The sequence below is a fragment of the Bison bison genome, unplaced genomic scaffold (assembly GCF_000754665.1).
Source record: "Bison bison bison isolate TAMUID 2011002044 unplaced genomic scaffold, Bison_UMD1.0 scf7180017864063, whole genome shotgun sequence".
Classification (NCBI taxonomy): domain Eukaryota; kingdom Metazoa; phylum Chordata; class Mammalia; order Artiodactyla; family Bovidae; genus Bison; species Bison bison.
In genome coordinates this window covers 14,951,268-14,974,977 of record NW_011494635.1, presented here as the reverse complement: position 1 = coordinate 14,974,977, position 23,710 = coordinate 14,951,268, and the positions used below count along the sequence as shown (strand labels likewise).

At 40.8% G+C, this 23,710-nt stretch overlaps 1 protein-coding gene across 1 annotated transcript in view; it reads right to left on the bottom strand.

Annotated features, from left to right (window-relative positions):
- Positions 1-10,292: 10,292 nt before the first annotated feature.
- Positions 10,293-23,710, bottom strand: part of LOC104986186 — a 17,240-nt gene continuing 3,822 nt past the window's right edge. The window contains exons 2-6 of the mRNA XM_010836639.1: positions 23,540-23,699; positions 22,129-22,449; positions 17,672-17,980; positions 10,511-10,837; positions 10,293-10,399 (exon numbers count right to left, since the gene is read on the bottom strand). Of these exons, the coding sequence (XP_010834941.1) occupies positions 10,293-10,399; positions 10,511-10,837; positions 17,672-17,980; positions 22,129-22,449; positions 23,540-23,699 (1,224 nt within the window). The remainder of the gene's footprint in view (positions 10,400-10,510; positions 10,838-17,671; positions 17,981-22,128; positions 22,450-23,539; positions 23,700-23,710) is intronic.

Here is a 23,710-nt window from a genome sequence, read left to right as displayed (position 1 = left end):
TATAAGAGACAGGTTCAATCCCTGGGTCGGGAAGATGCCCTGGAGAAGGGAATGGTAACCCACTCCAGTATTCTTGCCTGGAGAATCCCATGGACAGAGAATCCTGGTAGGCTACAGTCTGTGGGGTCGCAAGAGTCAGACACGACTGAGCGACTTCACTTTCACTTTTCACTTTCATGCATTGGAGAAGGAAATGGCAACCCACTCCAGTATTCTTGCCTGGAGAATCCCATGGACAGAGAATCCTGGTAGGCTACAGTCCACGGGGTCGCAAAGAGTCAGACGCGACTGAGCGACTTCACTTCACTTCACTTCAAAGGAAAACATAGAACACCCTCCAACATAAATCACAGCAAGATCCTCTGTGATTCACCTCCCAGAGTAATGGAAATAAAAACAAAAATAAACAAATGGGATCTAATTAAACTTAAAAGCTTTTGCACAACGAAGGAAACTAAAAGCAAGGTGAAACGACTGCCCTCAGAATGAGAGAAAATAACAGCAAATGAAACAACTGACAAAGAATTAACCTCCAAAATATTCATGCAGTTAAATACCAGAAAAATGAACAACACAACCAAAAAGTGGGCAAAAGACCTAAACAGATATTTCATCAAAGAAGATGTACAGATGGCTAATAAACACATGAAAAGATGCTCAACCTCACTCATTATTAGAGAAATGCAAATAAAAACCATAATGAGGTATCATCTCACACCAGTCAGACTGGCCAACATCAATAAGTCTACAAACAATAAATGCTAGACAGTGTGTGGAGAAAAGGAAACCCTCTTACACTGTTGGTGGGAATGCAAACTGGTACTGCCACTATGGAGAACAATGTGGAGGTTCTTTAAAAAACTAGGAATATAATAACTCCATCCCCAAATATCATTACACTGGGGATTAGGCTTCAACCTGTAAATCTGATGAAGGGCTAAAGCATGAGGGGTGGGGAGAGGACACAAACATTCAGTCCATGACAAGAAAGGAGGCAATACTTCAAAAAACAATTTTATACAGCTTGCCAAACAGGACTCCAGAAAGGTGATACCCACTTATATTCCTAGCTAGCTTCTTTTTTAAAGATCTTTTTTATGTGGACCATTTTAAAAATCTTTGTTAAATTTGTTACAATATTGTTTCTGTTTTGTTTTGGTTTTCAGGCTCCTGAGGCATGGGGGATCTTAGCTCCCCAACCAGGGACCAACTTTGCATCCCCTTGCTCTGGAAGGGGAAGTCATAACCACTAGACCACCAGGAAAGTCCCTGTTGTTTGTTCTTTAAGTTCTTGCCCTGAATATCTCTTTTCATTGCAAAGCGCTATGTTGATTTTCATTATTTTCTTCACAAAATCATGAGCTGAGAAAAGTGACATGATATTAAAAGAGCAAATATGAAAACACATTTTTCTGTCTCCTACTTTTGGGTCCCTCTTGAAGCATGACAGGGAATCAGATTATTGGTAGGCTCTGTGTCCACAGCCCGCCTTCCAGGTTTCCAGGGTCAGTTCTTGGTGATCCATTCAGGTTCCTGTGAATGCAGAGAACAAACCCAAAGCCTTTTCTCTTCCCTGTGGTTTCCCATGGAGCTCCCTCCCACAGGTCAAAACTGCAGTTCTCCAAGTTACCACTAAGTGTCAGGCAAAGAATAGTCAATCGCACATGTTTCAATGACTTATTTTTTTTTCAGACTTGCAGCCTCAATGTTCAATGAGAAAGCACTTTAAAAAGCACGCAGTGAACTTTCTGATCCACTCCTCTTTCCATCCCGAGAAGAAAACAATAATCTGGTGCTTTTATCTTGAAAATTTTTTTAAAAAATCATTTTTTGGTTCACACACACAAAAAAACAAAAAAACTCTGGAAATAGAACTGCCATATGACCTAGCAAAATCCCACTGCTGGGTGTATACTCTGAGGAAACCAGAATTCTTGGGATCTATTTCACAGCAAGGTGATTATAGTTGATGATATTGTACCATGTACCTGAAAGTTGCTAAGAAGTGAAGTGAAAGTCACTCAGTTGTGTCCGACTCTTTGTGACTCCATGGACTATAGTCCATGGAATTCTCCAGGCCAGAATACTGGAGTAGCTAGCTTTTCCCTTCTCCAGGGGATCTTCTTGAACCAGGAATCAAACAGGGTCTCCTGCATTGCAGGCAGATTCTTTACCAACTGAGCTATCAGGGAAGCTATCAGGGAAGTTGCTAAGAGGATAGAGGATAGATCAAATGTTCTGACCAGAAAAAGAAATGGTAATTATGCAACATGATGGAGATGTCAGCTAACACTAAAATGGTAATAATTTTGAAAAATATAAATGTGTCAAATCAACATATTGTATATCTTAAATTTATACAGTGTTACATGCCAATTATATTTCAGTAAAGCTGGAAAAATAAAAAAAGAAAGAGACACATGTACCCCAATGTTCATTGCAGCACTATTTACAATAGCTAGGACATGGACATAAGTAACCTAAATGTCCATTGGCAGATGAATGGATAAGGAAGCTGTGGTACCTATACACACTGGAATATTACTCTGCTATAAAAGGGATGCATTTGAGTCAGTTCTAATGAGGTGGATGAATCTGGAGTCTATTATACAGAGTGAAGTAAGTCAGAAAGAAAAAGACAAACACTGTATATTAATGCATATATATGGAATTTAGAAAGATGGTACCAATGATCCTACATGCAGGACAGCAAAGGAGACACAGATGTAAAGAACAGACTTTTGGATTTAGTGAGAGAAGGCGAGGGTGGGATGATTTGAGAGAATAACATTGAAACATGTGTATTACCATATGTAAAATAGATGACCAGTGCAAGTTCAATGCATGAAGCAGGGCACTCAAAGCCGGTGCTCTGGCACAACCTAGAGGGATAAGGTGGGGAGGAGGTGGGAGGGTGGCTCAGATGGGGGGCACACATGTATACCTATGGCTGATTCATGTTGATATATAGCAAAAACCATCACAATTTTGTAAAGTAATTATTCTCCAATTAAAATTAAATAAATAAAAATTTTGAAAAAAATATATTATGCAATGAAAAAAGTCAATGGGTCAATAAAGAAATCAAAGAGGAAATTGAAAAATTTCATGAGACAAATGAAAACAAAAACACAATTTTTCAAAATCTATGGGATGTAGCTAAAATAGTTTGAAGAGGGAAGTTTATAGTGATACAGGCCTACATCAAGAAACAAGAAAAATCTCAAATAAACAGCCTCACCTACCATTTAAAGGAATTAGAAAAAGGAGAACAAAGGCAAAATTCAGCAGGATGAAAAAAGTAATAAAGATCAGAGCGAATATAAAGAAAATAGAGACAGAAAACAATAAAAAAGATAAATGAAAACTACAGTTGATTTTTTTAAAAGACTAACAAAATTGATAAACCTTGAGCCAGGCTCAAAAGTAGAAAAGATAGTGAACTGAAATAAACAAAATAAGAAATGATGAAAAAGATTTTCAAAACACCTAAAGCCTGATAAATTCATGTAAATCTTTTATTTTAATACTATTTGTAATAAAAACAAAAGGAAAAAAACTTAAAAAAGCAGAAAAAAGAAAGAAATGATGAAAGAGAAATAACAACTGATATCACAGAGATACAAAATATCATGGTGCCGGGGACCACCACTGGAGATCCCACCCATGACAAAGGTCATGTGGAGAAGACCTGACAGGCAAAGGCAGATCAGGACTCGAGGGATTCCCTGGACCTGCTCGAGCATCTTCCCCGAAACCAAAATCTGTCTGTCTATTGTTTACTATATATGCCTTTCACCAACTCTTCTGACATTTACAGGGGGCTATCCCTGACCACCTTTCTCTGAAGAAAATCAACTTAGGGCTCTAGTTAATGAGTCTCCTGGGCTTTAAAGGAGCATTTTTACTTTAACCCCTCTGTTGCTATTTTAGCTTGCTTGGCAGGTTTATCCATACTCTTGCAACTAACGCACATAATTGCTCACAACTCCCCAACCATGAAAGGCACGGGAAGCCTAAGCATTCTAAAAGTCCTAATGAGCATAGAGCCCTTTGAGGGATGAAAAATTATTAGAATAGTACTGGTAAAGGGCTTCATTATTAGGCCAATGCTTGCTGCCAAGTTCCCATATCCCTTATCCATTGTGCACCTGTGAGTACATGAGTTAATGTAGTTGGAATGTAAGAAAAATAAGTAGTAGCCTTGGTATTAACCACATCAGATCTTTGAGCTAATAAGTTCTTTCTTTGTTGTGACCCACTGCACCTTCGCTCCGTGAGAATGTAACTTTATTTAGTACTTTCTGAGGCTGGGAGAAATAAAGAAAAAACACTTTAAGGGAAAACAAGTTTTCTGGCTGATCAACCTTTATCAGAAAAGAGTCATGAAATGTTAACAGGCCACAGGGCCAGACATAACATAAGACCTTTGTTTATGAAAAGGTGTACAGAAAATGTCCTGGTTTCGATAAAGGTAAAATTGATGGAATGTTGAGCTGACTCTGTATCTTTTACTTTGAGAAATGTGTAACTCAGAGTATAAAAGTTCCTTTTGAAAATAAAGCTGCGGATCCCACTTCACCAGAGCTCTGGTCTCTGTGTCTTTCTTTCTCTCTCTCTCTCCTTTTTTCAGGCTGACTCCTTGGAGCACAGAGGCTCTCTGAGTTCACTTTTTTGCCCAGGCTTCTAAGACCCAATCGGGAAGGCGCCCTGCATCTTCACCCCACCGAGAGGGCGCCTGTGGCCTCCATGAACAGAGCAATCCCATGCCAGGGGCTTTATTGGCTTTCTGTGTAAACCAAGGAACATCAGCTTCTTTCTCTCTCCCTTATTCTTTCTCTTTATTTTTATTTTCATTTTGACCCCGGACCACCAGCTCCCAATCCATTATAAGACCTGTGTCATCTCTCTCTATCTCCGACGCCATCCTTCCTGAGGGTACCCCTGGATCCTGCTGGGGCTGGAGCATGGTAATATTATGAACAGTTATATGCCAAAAAATTAGACAATCTAGAAGAAAGTGACAAATTTCTAGAGGCATACAAACTTCCAACACTGAATCAGGAAGAAATAGATAATCTGAGCACTGATCATGGGTAGTGAAATTGGCTTTGTAATTTTAAAACTCAGAGCATACCTAAAGTCCAAGATCAGATGGCTTCACGTGGGAATTCCATCAAAAATATAAAGAAGAGCTAATGCTATTCTTCTCAAACTATTCCAAAGATTAAAGAGGATGGAATACTTTTAAATTCATTCTATGTGGCACAATACCCTTGACAGCAAAACGCAACAAACACAGTACATAAAAGAAAATTACAGTCCCACATCCATGATAAATATAGAGACAAAAATATTCAACAAAATATTAGCAAATGATTCAACAATATATTAGAAAGATCATATACCATGATCAAGTGGTATTTATGCCAGGAATAAGAGGATAGCTTAATATTCACAAGTCTATCAATGCAATATACCACATAAAAAAAGGAAGGATAAAAATCCCATGATCATCTCAACAGACAGAGAAAAAGCCTTTGACAAAATTTAACATCCATTCATGAAAAAAGCTCTTATCAAAGTTGGCATAGAGGTAATATATCTCAACAAAATAAAGGCCATTTATGACAAACCCACAGCTAACATCATACTCAATGGTGAAAAGCTAAGTCTTCCCACTAAATTCAGGAACAAGACAAGGATTCCCATTCTTACCAGTTCTATTTAACATAATAATGGAAGTCCTAGCCACAGCAATTGGAGAGGAAAAAGAAATAAAAGGCATTAAAATTAGAAGGAAAGAAAGAAAAATTGTCATTATTTTCAAATGACATAATACTATATAGACAAAACCCTAAAGACTCCACAAAGAAACTATTAGAACTAAAAAAAGTATCAGTAAAGTTTCAGGATACAAGATTAACATGCAGAAATATTTTTGCTTTTGTAGACACCAACAATGAACTATCAGAAAAAGAAGACAATCTCATTTAAAATATCATCAAAAAGAATGTAATACCTAGGAATAAACTTATACAAGGAGATGAAAGATCTTCGCTCTGAAATCTATAAAACACTGAGGAAGGAAATTGAAGATGATGCAAAGAATTGGAAAGACATCCCATGTTCTTATAAGAATTAATATTGTTAAAATGTCCATACTACCTAATACAATCTACAGATTTAATGCAATCCTTATCAAAATATCTATGACATTTTTCACAGACATAGAAAAATTATCCTAAAATTTATATGGAACAAGATAGATCCTGAATTTCCAAAGCAATCTTGAGAAAAAAGAACAAAGCTGGAGGTATCATGCTTTTTCACTTCAGACTATATTACAAATTGACAATAAGCAAAGCAGCATGGTAATGGCATAAAACAAATGCATAGATCAACGGAATGGAATACAGAGACTAGAGATAAAACTATGCACTGTGGTCAAGTAATCTATGACAAAGAATGCAAGAATATACAGTAGAGAAAAGACAGTCTCTTCAATAGATGGTACTGGGAAAATTGGATAGCTACATATGAAAGAATGAAATTAGAACATTCCTTCATATCACATACACAAATAAACTCAAAATGGATTAAAGAACTAAATGTAAAACCTGAAATCATAAAATTCCTAGAGGAGAATATAGTAAACTCTTTGACATAAATTGAAGCAATATCTTATGGATCTGTCTCCTTAAGGAAAAGAAACAAAAGCAAAAAAAAAAGAGTCCTAAATAAAATTAAAAGCTTTTGCACAGCAAAGGAAATCACTGACAAAACAAAAGGATAGCCTAAAATGGAGCAAAATATTTGCAAATAATACGGCCAATAAGAAGTTTTTAATCTGTATTTAATGCATAGTTAATATCCAAAATATGGGCTTCCCTGGTGGCTCAGCTGGTAAAGAATCCACCTGCAATGCCAGAGACCTGGGTTCAATTCCTAGGTTGGAAAGATCCCCTGGAGAAGGGAAAGGCTACCCACTCCAGTGTTCTGGTCTGGAGAATTCCATGGATAGAGGAGCCTGGCAGGCTACAGTCCATGGGGTTGCAAAAAGTAGGACATGACTGAGTGACTAACACATGCACAATATCCAAAACATGAGATCATACAGCTCAATATAAAAAAACAAACAACCTAATTAAAAGATGGACAGAAAATCAGAGCAGACATTTTTCCAAAGAAGACATACAGATGGCCAACAGGTACATGAAAAGATGCTCAACTTTGCTAATCACCAGAGAAATGCAAATTAAAACTACAAATGCCTACTTATACCTGTGAAAATGTCCATCACCAAAAATTCTACAAATAACAAATGCTAGTGAGGATGTGGAGAAAAGGGAATCATAGTACACTCTTGGTAGGATTGTAAATTGATGCAGCCATTATGAAAAACAGTATGAAGATTCCTCAAAAAACTAAAAATAGAACTACCATATAACCCAGCACTTCCATTCTATCTGGATGGAAAAAAAGTACTAATTGGGAAAGATACATGCACCCCCAATGTTCATAGCAGCATTATTTATAATATCTGATATATCGAAGTAACTTATCAACAGATGAATGGATAAGAAAGATGTATATATATGTATGGAATGGAATATATGCACTATACATATATGTGGAATATTCCTGGAATGGAATATTACTGAGACATTTTAAAAAAATGAAATTCTGCCGTTTGCAACAATGTGAGTGGACCTGCAGGGTATTGTGCTTAGTGAAGTAAGTCAGACAGACAAGGACAAATACTCATACATGGAGTCTAAAAAATAAAACAAATGAATGTATATGACAGAACAGAAACAGACTCACAGACATAGAGAACAAATAGTAATTACAAGTGGGGAGGGGAAAGGGGATGAAGAGTTGTGAACTACTATGTATATGATTAAAAAGTAAGAAGGATATATTGCACAGCATGAGAAAATATAGCCATTTTTGTAATTTTAAATGGGGTATAAGCTACAAAAATCTTGAATCATATGTTATACACTTAAAACTAACATAATATTTTAAATCAAGTATACTTCAATCTCTAAAAAGCAGAAAATAAAGTAAAAGAAAATGTGTTTGGGCCAAAAATAGCCATGACAGTTTTGAATAACAATAAAAGGTGGGAAGGGACTTTCCTGGCAGTCCACTGGTTAAGAACCTGCTTGCAATACAGGGCATGTAGGTTCAATCCCTGGTCAGAGAACTAAGATCCCATATGCCACAGGGCAACTAAGGTCAGATGCCACAACTACTGAGCCTGCCCACTCTGGAGCCCATGCCTCACAAGTAGAGAAAGCCTACATGCCGCAGTGAAGACCCCATGTGCCACAGCTGAGACCCAGTGCAGCCAAAGAAAGAAAGAGAGGAAAGAAAAGGTGGGAAGATGTGCCCAGCCAAGGCATTAAAGTTTATGAAGCTATTCTAAGGTAAGGCAGTTTGGTCAGAGAAATAGACAAGTAGCACAAAGGAACAAAATAAAATCAGTAAAGGAACCAGAAATTTACAGGAACTTGATATATGGAAAAGGGGCAGCAGAGATCAAAAATATATATATATATAAGATCCCAATAATATCCCCACCTGTAATAGACACACACACACACACACACACATGAAAAATGAGATCAAAGGCACACACACACAAAATGAGATCAAAGGCATAAATAGAAAGAGCAAAACTTGATCAAGATTTGAAAATCTTTTTTTTAATGTATAACAAAAGCTCCAAACGATACCAACAGTCCACTTTATGGACACACCAGACGAAGAGGAACTCTCCCATATGTGCCCAAGAAACAAAGACAAAAATATTTATGCAAAATTCTACTAGCAAGACATTACACAAATATTTAATATCCATCACAAGAAAAATCAAAAATTGTGGCATACTGTCACAGTAGAACTTATACAGCAGTGGAAATTAATAAAATTAAGCTACATAAATGAACGTATAAATTCATTTATACGTTCATTTATGAATAAAGAAAAAAAACTTGTGTATAAAAAATAAAATTTCCAGCAGGCTCTATACAGTATAATAACATTTATATAAAAGTTAAAACATGCAAGTAATGTTATATATTGCTTAAGGTTTATACATATGTTGTAGAAGTATAAAATCATGATTGAGATTATGAATACCAAATCTAGTACAGTAATTTTCAAAGGAACAACAGATCACAATAGCAAAATGTTAACAGTCTGCAAACATAGCATGGTAGGTAGTTACGTGGATATTTTTATATTATAAATTTCAGAATGGAAACATCTTATTCAACTTAGTGATTTAAAATACATGTGTGTTAAAATGAAATCACACTTGCAAAAGCTCTGGATAAAAGTAAAAAGTGCTCTGAAAATTAAGTGTGCGTGAGCAGGGGCACAATGGAAACCTATTTTATTGATCTACTTGATTCTCTTTGGGGTGGAGGCAGGAACAATTTGAAGCTCAGTGCATCAGGGTCCAGACATTCTGGATCAACATGACCAATGTCCATCCTTGACTCAGTTCCAAAGGTCAGAGAGAAGGCACATAGGAGGGTGTGTGGAAGGGAGTGTGTTCATGTTGGAGGTGGGGAAAGCAGAGTGAAGGGTGGGAAATCTTGAGTCATCCCCAGTCCTTATAGCTTATTTCCACTTGAGCCCCTTGCACAGGGAGGGAGGCGGTGTATCACAGAGTATGCAGGACCTGTAGGGAAAAACACTCATTCATTGTTTCCACAAGTGTTTTTGAGCACATACTGTATGGGAGGCACTTTGCTTGGCCTCGGTTCATGGTGCTGACCAGAATGAAGCCCCAAACACCTCTTTCTGAGTTCTAAAGTCTCTCCCATCCCACATACATCTGTATTATTACATAGCACATCCAAGTCCCCAAGATAGGTTCCATAAGTTGATTTTAGTAATACTTTCCTTATTCATTCTGAGGATACACCATGTGATAAATGAATATACAACAGTCTATGGAAGGGCTCTTTGGAGTTTGGGTCTCAAACTTTTTTGACTGTGGACCCTCACCTCCAGTGTCCTACATACCTTGGACTCTCACCTGCCAGGTCCCAACTAACTTAATTGTAAAAACTTCAAATTCCCAGGCACAGAATAATGAGAGTTGGAAACCTCTGAAATTCCAAGACACATTTGGAAAAATAAGTCTGTTCCCATCTCTCCTTTGAAGCTGGATTGCCATAAGATATTTGAGCTTGCCTTGACTCCTCTTGCCACCCCAGGAAGGTGGCTCTGATCTCCTTCCCTAAAGAATAAGACTGCCACCACCTCACCTGTTACAGGTTCCACCACCTGTGAAAATAGGTGGCTATGAAACTGATCACCAGCACCACTTTGACGCCCAGGAGGAAAGCCATCAAGATAAGGGCAGGCATCTCTGGACCTAAGTGACAAGGGGCAGAGGAGATATCAAACGGGACTCTGTGAGTTAATACCTCATTCCACTTGGAGACAGAGGCCACCCAGTTGCTCACAGGTGTAGGGGTAAGCTTACCTGTGCTCCCAAGGAATTTGTATGTGTCCTGCACTGCTGTGGACAGTATGAGGCTGGCCTGGATGGGAGGCTGGGTCTCATGCTGCACTTTACAGGTAAGTACACGTTCAGACTCCCGCACTGAGGCATTCACCAGATGCAAGCTTTCCAAGGTGTAGGTCCCATCACTATTCTGCTTGGACGAGGGTTGCACAGCTCTCTTGAACGTATGGCAGTTCTCCAACCAGCTGAGATGCACATTCTGTGGATAGAATCTCTGCACGTGGCAGGTAACTGCCACCATGTCCAAGGAGTGTGAAGACTGGGACACAGTCACTGTAGGGGGGACTGTCACAGCCCAAAGAAAGCAGACAAGTATCATAGGAAGTTCACCATGGGAACCGGCAAGCTCCCTAAAGATAGAGGTCCTCTGCTCAGGGCCTACCATAGAGGAGTTAGGTATTGGTTAACAAATGCACGCATAAGTAAGTGCATGAGTGAATGCATGCTTGGACGGAAGCATGGAATGATGAATCCATCTTAATCTTTCCTTTCTTTTGCACTGCGGACATTCAATAGGAAAAGGTGAACCTGAATGTCATTTAAGAACCTATGAATCAGTAGACTTACTCTATGACTTGATGAAGATTCCTAGCCTCTAATCTTCATGACTGCAGGATACTAATATTTGACATAGAAAGGAGCTTACTTTTGGAGAAGTTAAGTATTTACCCAAGGTCACAGGTGGCAAAGCAGGGGTTCCACCAGAGACAGTATGTTTTAACATTCGCTATGCTGACACCCAAACTATAAGGCTATAATCATTTATGGTTGCAGGTTCCTGGGAATTATGACCTAACAACTTCTAGAATTTTTTCAACCAGACTTTTTAGCTGTGAAGAAAATGTATGCATACTAAAGAAAATTGGAGAAATTTTTAAATGCTAAAAAACACATTAAGGGTTTCAGTAGAATTCATAGGAATACACAGCACTAAATTAAAGTAAGGGATGTGAGCATCAGATTCTGGTCCCTGCACTGACACCATTGCCAAATGCAAGACCTTGTGCCCGTCACCTCTTTGTTTCCCACACTCTTATTCGAAATTGTCTAAGCTTGAGGGGTCTAGTTATACAGACTTTGGCTCTTGGTCTAGGGTAGAGAAAATAACTCCTCATGTAGTACAATTTGAAAGAACTAAGAGTATGTTTGTTCCCCCAATATTATTTCTTTTATACTCAATTCACCTTGACCTATATGCTTGCATCTATGATGCTGCTCATAGGTGGGACAGCCAAGCAAGACACCATCCCCAGAATGTCCCTGTCACTATCCCTAGAATGTCCCTATCTCTTGTCAATCTTTCCCCTTCAGCCCACGGGCAAGGATTCCTACCAAGCAAAGAGCAAAATCCAGAGAAGGGATTGTGATGGCCTGGTAACTAGGCAGTGCCTGGAGGACAGGCCAGAACAAGGTACCACCAAGCAAGTGCCATGGGGCTGACAAGGACCAATAAGAGCATGGAGGGTCTCAGACAGACCATTCTAGCCACCAGTGAGTTCTCTGGGCTGCAAGATATTCAGGACAATGTTGGGAGGACAGAGACCAAAACCCAGCTGATGATATTTGCTCCCATGCGCTGAGCACAGAGCTTGAGTCACTGTGCATGTGTTATTTATTCTTCACAACCAAATGGTATAAACACAAAGTGCTACTTGGTATCAGAAAAGACAACAAAAAGCCAATAGAAGGACCCTACACAACTCAGGCCTCCATTTCAATGAAATTGTCAAAAAGGAATTGATTCAAACTTGAACATGAACAACATTTCAATTATACAAGTAATTTTATTTAATTTACCTTTTAATTAAACATAGAATATAATGACAACTGGGCTTCCCCAGTGGCTCAATGATAAAGAATCTGCCTGCAATGCAGGAGACAGAGGTTCAATCCCTGGGTTGGGAAGATCCCCTGGAGAAGGGCATGGCAACCCACTCCAGTATTCTTGCCTGGAGAATTCTATGGACAGAGGAGCCCGGCAAGTTGCAGTCCATGGAGTCACAAAGAGTTGGACACAACTGAAGTGACTGAGCACAGCAGCATATAATGACAACTATGCACCAACTTTTAGAAGAAACAAGTGTTGGGAGTGTAAGGAAGTTGGCATAATATTTTCCTAAAAAACATATGCCAATACCATCAAACCCTACATTTCAAATTTCACACTCACAGCCTAAAAGTTAATTTTTAAAAATTATTTGAAATCATTTGACTATTCTGTCAATTTTAAGGGGCATGCATTTTTAAACCAGAATGTTATCTTTCAAAGTGCCCACAGAATCATTAGGATCATAGAAATTTTCCATCTTCTTTCATCTTTTAAGGCCAGAAAATTCACCTGAGACCCCAGCAGTTCTAACACATCATTTACATCAATTACTTGAAATACACTTTGCCAAATCTCTGATTTCACTTAGCAACAGTGAATTAGGGTTCTAATTGCATGGTGTGGTCTGATGCTTGCCATACTTCAGTCAAGGAAAGACCCTCCTCCTAAAGCAGAGGGTTTCTGGGCTCCACACCACCTCTTGTAGCCACCTGACCTCAGCCCAGTGGTGCTGGGTGGTGCCACATTCTATTTCAGATTCCTGAAGCTCTTCCTCAATGCTCTGCATCTGAATTTCTCCACAACCATGAAATGCCACCAAGAAGCCCCTGAAGGCACATTCCAGCTCCCTCCTCTATGGACACTCCTGAGGAATAGTCTATAGAGTTTCTCAGAGGGTCCCCAGTGGCAGTAAGCCTCAGTCATCCACAGGGGCCCCCAGGTCAATAACTCACCTTTTCTGGGGTGTCCCTTCTTCCTTGTGTCACTCACTCCATCTCTTATCCCAGTCTCACTAAATCATCTCCTAACCACCTGTACCTAACACCTCATTTCAGGCTTTGCCTCCAAGGAAATCCAGACAACAACACAAAATTATTTCTGTAGTTGCAAGCCCAACCTGATGCAGGCAGTGATGAGCAGAAGGATTTAAAGAGGAGGTTAATCTATTTTTCCATCTCCTCACTTTCAGTCTGCATGTGTCCCAAGGTCTGAAGTGGGTCTCTTGCATACAGCATATATATGGATCTTCTTTTTTATCCATTCAATCAGTCTGTGTCTTTTAGTTGGAGCATTTAATCCACTTACATTTAAAGTAATTATTAATATATATGTTCCTATTAGCATTTTCTTAATTGTTTTAGGTTTGTTTTTATAGGTCTTTTTCTTCTCTTGTGTTTCCTGGCTAGAGAAGTTCCTTTAGCATTTGTTGTAAATCTGGTTTGGTAGTTCTGCATTCTCTTAACTTTTGCTTGTCTGAAAAGCTTTTGATTTCTCCACTGAAGCTGAATGAGACCCTTGCTGTGTAGAGTAATCTTGGCTGTAGGTTTTTCTCTGTCATTACTTTAAATATATCCTGCCACTTCCTTCTGGCCTGCAGAGTTTCTGCAGAAAGATCAGCTGTTAACTTTATGGGGATTCTCCTGTACGCTTCTTGTTGCTTTTTCCTTGCTGCTTTTAATATTTTTTTATGTGTTTAATTTTTGTTAGTTTGATTAATATAATTTATAAATAATCAATTTATGGTGAATATTCTTATTATCTATTTGCTTCTCTATACAATTGTTCTAACTCCAGGGAATTATATAAAAATTTTCAGATAAGGGGGAGTCCCTGCAGTATCATTTTCCTATTTTACAGTCAGCGATCCCAACACTCAGAGAACTTAAACAACCAGCAGGAGGTCCCACAGCTGGTGAATGGTGGAGTCCGAAAAGCCTGAATTCACATCCAAGTTCTCTCACTCAGCAGCTTCATATCCTCAGGCAACCTTCACTTCTTACAAACTCAGTTTCCTTCTATAAAATCATGAATGGGATAAGCAGTACAGGGCGGTTGTACACATTAAATAAGTCAATCCACACAAGTGTGTATATTGACAATGTCATTAATATCAATATTTTATCCATGTAAAATGATGTATTTTATACCACAAGAATAGCATAAAATGAAGAAAATATTTTTTAAACTTTAAAGTCCTATAAATATTTAAGAAATTAATTTTACTGTTGTGCATGCAAACTTGGACAACTCACTTACCTCCTCTGGGCTTTAGAACTGTTGCAAATAATGAGATGATCACTAAGCTCCTATTAGGCATTATATGAAAGAATTTCAAATCATGTTATTTGCAGACCAGTCAAGGCCTGATCACAGAAAAGGCAATGGCAACCCACTCCAGTATTCTTTTCTGGAAAATCCCATGGAGGGAGGCTGCAGTCCATGGGAGTTGGACACGACTGAGCGACTTCACTTTAACTTTTCACTTTCATGCATTGGAGAAGGAAATGGCAACCCACTCCAGTGTTCTTGCCTGAAGAATCCCAGGGACAGGGAGCCTTGTGGGCTGCTGTATATGGGGTCGCACACAGTGGGACACAACTGAAGTGACTTAGCAACAGCAGCAGCAGCAGCAGTGAGGCCTGATCCAGGCCAAGAAAATAAAAATTAACCTTCTCTAAAAAATACAGATGAAAATTGGAAGTTTTGGCCACAGCAATCAGAGCAGAAAAAGAAATAAAAGGAATCCAAATTGGAAAAGAAGAAGTAAAACTTTCACTGTTTGCAGATGACATCATCCTCTACATAGAAAACCCTAAAGACTCCACCAGAAAATTACTAGAGCTAATCAATGAATATAGTAAAGTTGCAGGATATAAAATCAACACACAGAAATCCCTTGCATTCCTATACACTAATAATGAGAAAACAGAAAGAGAAATTAAGGGAACAATTTCATTCACCATTGCAATGAAAAGAATAAAATACTTAGGAATATGTCTATCTAAAGAAACAAAAGACCTATATGTAGAAAACTATAAAACACTGGTGAAGGAAATCAAAGAGGACTAATAGATGGAGAAATATACTGTGTTCATGGATCAGAAGAATCAATATAGTGAAAATGAGTATACAACCCAAAGCAATCCCTATCAAGCTACCAATGGTATTTTTCACAGAGCTAGAACAAATAATTTCACAATTTGTATGGAAATATAAAAAAACCTCGAATAGCCAAAGCAATCTTGAGAAAGAAGAATGGAACTGGAGGAATCAACCTGCCTGACTTCAGGCTCTACTACAAAGCCACAGTCATCAAGACAGTATGGTACTGGCACAAAGACAGAAATATAGATCAATGGAACAAATTGAAAGCCCAGAGATAAATCCATGCACCTATGGACACCTTATCTTTGACAAAGGAGGCAAGAATATACAATGGAGAAAAGACAATCTCTTTAACAAATGGTGCTGGGGAAACTGGTCAACCACTTGTAAAAGAATGAAACTAGAACACTTTCTAATACCATACACAAAAATAAAATGGATTAAAGATCTAAACATAAGACCAAAAACTATAAAACTCCTAGAGGTGAACATAGGCAAAACACTCCCCGACATAAATCACAGCAGGATCCTCTATGACCCACTTTCCAGAATATTGGAAATAAAAGCAAAAATAAACAAATGGGACCTAATTAAAGTTAAAAGCTTCTGCACAACAAAGGAAACTATAAGCAAGGTGAAAAGACTGCCTTCAGAATGGGAGAAAATAATAGCAAATGAAGCAACTGACAAAGAATTAATCTCAAAAATATACAAGCAACTCCTGCAGCTCAATTCCAGAAAAATAAATGACCCAATCAAAAAATGGGCCAAAGAACTAAACAGACACTTCTCCAAAGAAGACATACAGATGGTTAACAAACACATGAAAAGATGCTCAACATCACTCATTATCAGAGAAATGTAAATCAAAACCACAATGAGGTACCATTTCATGCCAGTCAGAATGGCTGCTATCCAAAAGTCTACAAGCAATAAATGCTGGAGAGGGTGTGCGGAAAAGGGAACCCACTTACACTGTTGGTGGGAATGCAAACTAGTACAGCCACTATGGAGAACAGTGTGGAGATTCCTTAAAAAACTGGAATAGAACCGCCATACAACCCAGCAATCCCACTGCTGGGCATACACACCGAGGAAACCAGAATTGAAAGAGACACATGTACCTCAATGTTTATCGCAGCACTGTTTATAATAGCCAGGACATGGAAGCAACCTGGATGTCCATCAGCAGATGAATGGATAAGAAAGCAGTGGTACATATACACAATGGAGTATTACTCAGTCATTAAAAAGAATACATTTGAATCAGTTCTAATGAGGTGGATGAAACTGGAGCCTATTATACAGAGTGCAGTAAGCCAGAAAGAAAAATACCAATACAGTATACTAATGCATATATATGGAATTTAGAAAGATGGTAACGATAACCCTGTATGCAAGACAGCAAAAGAGACACAGATGTGTAGAACAGTCTTTTGGACTCTGTGGGAGAGGGCAAGGGTGAGATGATTAGGGAGAATGGCATTGAAACATGTATAATATCATATATGAAATGAATCGCCAGTCCAGGTTCAATACATGATACTGGTTGTTTGGGGCTGGTACACTGGGATGACCCAGAGGGGTGGTATGGGGAGGGAGGAGGGGGGGTTCAGGATGGGGAACATGTGTATACCCGTCATGGATTCATGTTGATGTATGGCAAAACCAATACAATAGTGTAAAGTAATTAGCCTCCAATTAAAATACATAAATTTATATCAAAAAATGTGAATGGTCTAAAAAAACAAAGAAAATTAGGCCCTTCCCTACATATGAGTAAAGATAAAAACAGTCATCATTCTACCTAAAATTTAGAAGTTCACAAAGGCCTTTAAATTCTTTTCATATAAAAATTATAAATTTATATATATAAATAAAATTAATATATATTAATTAATATAATAAAATTCAATTCCCAGAAGATATTTTGTCTCCATTTTACAGCTGAATAAACTGAGTTCTGAGAGGTGATATGAATAGTAAATGTGAATAATAATAATTGCCACTTCTCTGTGATTGATACGAGCAAGAGATGTGTTAATTACTTTACCAGTTTCATTATGCTGAATTCTTGCCACAACAAAGTGAGGGGATGTCCCATGTATCAGTCAAGGAAACCAAGACTCAGAAAACTTCCAGCCTGACTCTGCACTAAGCCATCTGGACAAAGAGAACATCCTTACCACGGAGGTACTGCTCCAGTCTGATGGTTTTCTGGGAAACCAGTATGGACATGTGCTTGACTTGGCAGTGGACAAGGGAATGCACGTCGTCAGCCTGCAGAAGGATGACCACACTGCTGGTCACATTGTAGGTGTCTCCACGAGGGTGGACGCTGGTCTGGGACTTTAACAGCTGGTGGGAATTTTTAAGCCAGGTCACAGTAACCTGACCCGTGGAGAATCCAGAGGATGTGAAGATCAGTTGGATGTTTGTGCCTGGCTCAGAGCGCTGAAAGGGGCCTTGCAGGGCAGAAGAGTAGCTGCTCATGCCTGTAGAGGAGACCCAGCCTGTGAGAAGGTACAGAGGAGCCCAAACCCAATACAAACAAACCCTCAGCATCTCCACTGACAAGCCTCACCATCTCGTCTTCCACAGTATTTGTAGGTTGCATTCTGACAGGAGTTCAACTATGAAGCTGATATCAGAGGCCAGACAAAATGAAGCTACAGGGACAACAGCAGTTTGCAAAGAGACCTGACTCCCACCCACACCTCACAACACTGCTTGCTGACTTTGAGACCTAACCCTAGTCCTCACTGCAAACCTAGGAGGAGGGAGCTGCTCCTATTCTCGTTTTGCTGATGAAGACACTGAGGTCCAGAGCCTAAGTACCTTGTCTAAGTTCCAAAACTGGCCAGTAGAGCCACGGTTCTCAGCCAGAAAGTAAGGACTCAGGGTCTGTGCTCAGTAGCCAGACTCAGCTCTTCCCTCAGTCCTGGGACAGGGAAGGGTGTATCACTGCTCTCAGGACAGGTCATATGAAGGCAGGCAGCACAGAGAATTTAATGGACGTGAACTTGGGCAAACTCCGGGGGATGGTGAGGGACAGGGAGGCCTGGTGGCTGCAGTTCATGGGGTTGCAAAGAGTTGGACACAAGTTGGCGACTGAACAACAATAACAACAGCACAGAGAAGGGGTAGGAGCATAGGCTTTGGGGTCACACTCAGCCCAAGTTTGCATTCCCAGTCCTTCCACTGCATGACAACTTAACTCAGTTTCCTCATCTGTGACATGGGGATGATTCTTAATGCCCAGTGTTAGTTTAAAAATAATATACAATAACTAGTAAAGCATATGAGATAATTATAAATAATTATCATTTATAATCACTCTATAAACACAATTGTGTGAGTGTGAGTGTTAGCTGCTCAGTCATGTCCGACTCTTTGTGACCCTGTGGAGCTCGCCAGGCTCCTCTGTCCATGGGATTTTCCAGGCAAGAATACGGGAGTGGGTTGCCATTTCCTTCTCAAGGGTATCTTCCCAACCCAGGGATCGAACCTGGGTCTCCCACATTGCAGGCAGGTTTTTTTACCATTTGAGACACCAGGGAAGTCCCAAATGATAATTATTATCATCAAATACTCATGACAGTCACCTAAAGAATTATTTTTAATTGTATTCCTAATGTTAAAGGGAAAAAGGCTGAGAAGATTAGTAACTCACCCAAGGGCCTCACAGCAAACAGAACTCACATTCCCGTCACAGACTCCAAATCAAGGCCTCTTTCTGTTACACTGAAGCTGCCTCTGTTTCTCCATAGCTTCTCCATAATAATAGTGAACTTCAGTATTTTCCTGCTTTCAACCCAGCATGGTCTGGGCATCAGAGAGACTGCCATCACTATCATCAAAAAGCACCCTCTGTGCACCCCAATATCTAGATGCCAAGCATGGGTCAAAGGAAGGAGCCCTAGCTGGTTCCCACCTGGAGGGCATAACTGTTCTCGCTCAGAGGAGGAAACGGAGCTCAGGAAGGGCAGTGCTTTGCCTGAGGTCGCAGAATGCCTGTGGCAACCCTGCCAGATGATACCGATCCATTGGACTCAGAAATCTGGCCACTCCGAAAATAAGAGCCTGTGTCTGCTTCAGGGCTGAGAGAGTCTCAGCACGGAGGAGAGGCCTAAATGGACAGAAGCCTGGTCAGGACTTGGAAGAGGTCCCAAAGTTTCAGGGCCAACTATGAGAACGGAATGATGTGGGCAGATATGACAGTTTAGAAGGAAATAAATATGATACAGAGTATTTAAGAGGGAAATTTACAAAAGACTTGAGATAACACTAATATTTGTATGCCTAGGCAGGATGGAGGGGGGAGAAATTTCTGAAAACACATTGAACTGGTGAGCAGACAGCCCTGCCTTTGAATCCAAGTTCTACTATTTGAGACCCCTGAGACCTGCTCCTCTCCTGCCTGTCCCAACTGTATTATGTCAGACAACATATGTGAGAGGCCTGGCACACAGTAATGCCCTACAGGAGTCAGTGAACATGACCAGATGCACGGACTGGGAGTGTGTAAGGGGTGGGAGCTGAAGAAGGGGTTTAGCGGTCAGGCTGAGGAGGTGTTACAGCAAAAGCACCTGAACACCAAACAGAAGAGGGCCTGATGCCAGAAAAAGAAGCTGCCCTTTCCCCACTGCAGACCAGAGGGCACATCAAACAGCTGCACAGAGGGGTGGTAGAATCAAAGTGATGTTCTCAGGGGGCTAACCTTGCAGTAGTGGGTCAGACCCATGTATGCAGGCGAAGGAGAAAAATAAGACAGAGAGAAAAACCTCAGCATGAGTAAAAAACGAAATAATGTAACTTGCTTCTGGTCAGAAAGGAGCAGTTTGGAGTTTTTCACATAGACCTGTATATCCTGCTGGGTGGACATTTTTCTCATTTCCTCTAGACAAGAAAAAAAAGGCCGTGGAGAAGTCGAAAGGTAATAGGCTTGTTGCCCCCTGAGAATTCTTGGAGTTAGCAGAAAAGGCCAGTTCTTTCAGGGAGAGATCGAATGCAGGGTCAGTGCTCCTGTTGTGAAGATGTGTGGTTTTGCAGCCCAGCAACCTGTCTGCCCTTTTGCTGGTGCTAGAGACCAAGTAGCTCACACTGCCTGTAGGGAGTTATCTTATCCCACTTCCTGTTGTTCTGGAGAGCTGTCGGTGGATTCTGGTTCACCCTTGGCTGGTCCAGGTCTGGCCATTTCCAATATTCCTGTCTCTTCTCCCCTCCCCAACACGGCCCCTCTGGCCCAGTCACTCATTCTCCCAAGCTGATTCACCAGGACCAGGGAAAGCAGATCTGGCCCCAGGGTTTGAAGGGCTGGTGGGCAGCTCCCTCTAGTGGAGAATGTCATCTAGCACACAAAAGGTACAGAGGAGAAGATAGATTTAGATTTAAAAGAGTCACAAGTGGAGCTAGTGTTAAAGAGCCCGCCTGCCAGTGCAGGTAGACATTAGAGATATGGGTTCAGTTCTTGGGTTGGGAAGATCCCCTGGAGAAGGACGTGGCGACCAACTCCAGTATTCTTGCCTGGAGAATTCCCATGGACTGAGGAGCCTGGTGGGCAAAGTCTACAGGGTCGCAAAGAGTCAAACACAACTGAAGCGACTTACCAAGCATACACAGAGAGAAAGGGGCTTCCCTTGTGGCCCAGTAATAAAGAATTCACCTACCAATCCAGGAGATGTGGATTCAATCCCTGGTGGGGAAGATTCTTTGGAGAAGGAGATGACAACCCACTCCAGTATTCCTGCCTGGGAAATCCCATGGACAGAGGAGCCTGCAAGGCTATAGTCCACGTGGTTGAAAAAGTGTCAGACATGACTTAGCAACTAAAACAACAACAAGGAAGAGAAAGAGGGAAAAGGGAAGGAGAAGAAAAATGAGGGACAGAGGAGGGGAGAAGAGAGAAAAAATAGCCTGAGACAGAAGTGATAGAGAGCAAACAAATGAGCAAAAGAGATAGCAAAAAAAGAGAGAATGAGAAGCCTGCCCCTGCACCCTCCAACTTCCCAGGTAATCCTGTCAAGAATTCTGGCCGCTCTTTAAAATCAACTCCTAGAAACTGTCAGATGAACCAGTCTTGATTATCACCTTTCTGGAAGGGATTTTGATTTCTAGCTGTCCTTAGTATCTACTGTTTTCTGTACCTAAGTGTTAAAACAGAGAACATTCAACCTGAAGAGTGCATGGAATTGAAGAAGGAAGTCCCACTCCTCCTTCTTAAAAAGGATGTAGGGGTTGGAGGGCTTCCCTGGTGGCTCAGATGATAAAGAATCTGCCTGCAATGCAGGAGACCCGGGGTTCACTCCCTGGGTCGGGAAGATCCCCTGGAGAAGGAAATGGCAACCCACTTCAGTTTTCTTGCCTGGGAAATCCTATGGACAGAGGAGCCTGGTAGACTATAGTCCATAGGGTCACAAAGAGTCGGGCACGACTGAGAGACTAACAGAGGAAGGAGGAGTGGAGTTTGGGGATGAATTCTCGAGAGTTTTTCCCAGGGCATCTTCTCTTCCTTCACCTTCATCCCTTGCTACCTCGAGTCCCTGACCCACTGCTGTCTGCACTCCAGGCAGACGGCAAGTATTTTCACACCTGACTTTCCCAGCCTGGCTGCTCAGAGGGGCTGGCAAGAGGCTGCACCCACCTTTCCCCAGTCTGGATGCCTGAGCCCGCAGGGTGATGTTGGCCTGGACTGGGGGCTGCTCATCCTGGACCACCCAGCAGGCAAACTCTCTCCCATCCAGCGTAGCCTCTGCTTGCCAGGTGTGCTGCAGAGAGTAGGTCCCATCTGGGTTTCTGGTGACCTGGGGGGACTCCACGGTCTGCACCTTGTGCCTATTCTCCATCCAGGTGAGGTGCAGGTGGGGAGGATGGAAGTGGCTCACATGACACGTGAGATTCACTCTCTGATGCACACGGATTTGCATCGCAGAGGGCTTGGTGGTGATCTTCAGGGTGGGGACAACTAAACACAGAAACAGAAAGGAATGCCTTCTGAAATTATCCCTGCCCCCTGCCCTCTATGTCTTTCTCTCCCAGGAACCAACCCTAGAACTCTCATTCTTAAATCAGTTACCTTTTTTAAAAAAAAAAAAAACTTTTCTGTATGCTCAGTGTAAGGCAAATAGAGCTAAGTGCTAACATTCACTAAATATGGCTAATAGTACGTGGGCGTTTGCTATGTTACTCCCTGTGCATTTGAAACATTTCATATCATGCAATATTTTAAGAATTATAAACAATGATTTTCATGAGAACCAGGACTTAGTTTTATTCATTTCTATATCCCTACCACCCAGAACAGTGCCTGCCACACAGTAGATATTCATGGATGAATTAATTCATTTGTGTTGAATAAATAATACATATTTAAAGTTAAAAAATAGTAATGGTATTAATAGAAAAAAGATATTTGGGATGGAAGCTTAGTCCAGACAGTGATAATAAAATCAAATATATATAAACAATTTTCCTTGTGACAAGCAGTGTTCTAGGTGCTTCACAAGAAATTGTTCATTTAATCCTCACATGAAACCTACAAGATAGGTGACAATTTATTCTCATTCTAAGGGGAAACTGAGGCACGAGGAGGCTCAGTAACTTCCAGAGGAGCACACAGATCATGAAGTGGTACACTCAGGACTAAACCCAGATAGCTGGCCCCTGAAACCTGTGCCTTTAATAATGCTACCTCATGCGAAGAGTTGACTCATTGGAAAAGACTCTGATGCTGGGAGGGATTGGGGGCAGGAGGAGAAGGGGACGACAGAGGATGAGATGGCTGGATGGCATCACCAGCTCGATGGACGTGAGTTTGAGTGAACTCCGAGAGTTAGTGATGGACAGGGAAGCCTGGCGTGCTGCAATTCATGGGGTCGCAAAGAGTCAGACATGACTGAGAGACTGAACTGAACTGAACTGAACTGACCCTGGGATCAGACATTGTGAGGCGGAAATCCAATTTCCCAACTGTGAAATGGGGCTTTGTGTAAAACACTGAGAAAGCCAGTGCTGCCAGGAAAGCCATGCCCCCACCCAACCTCCCGCCCTCGTACCTTGGAGTACGCGGGAGAGGTTCATGCTCCTCCGCAGGGGCTTGGCCAGGGCCCGGTGTGTGACTTGGCAGGTCATCACTGACAAGATATCTTGGCGGGACAGGGTCACCCACACCTTACTGGTGACGGAGTAATTGCCTTTGTTGTCGGTCACTAGGCGCTGAGCCGAGG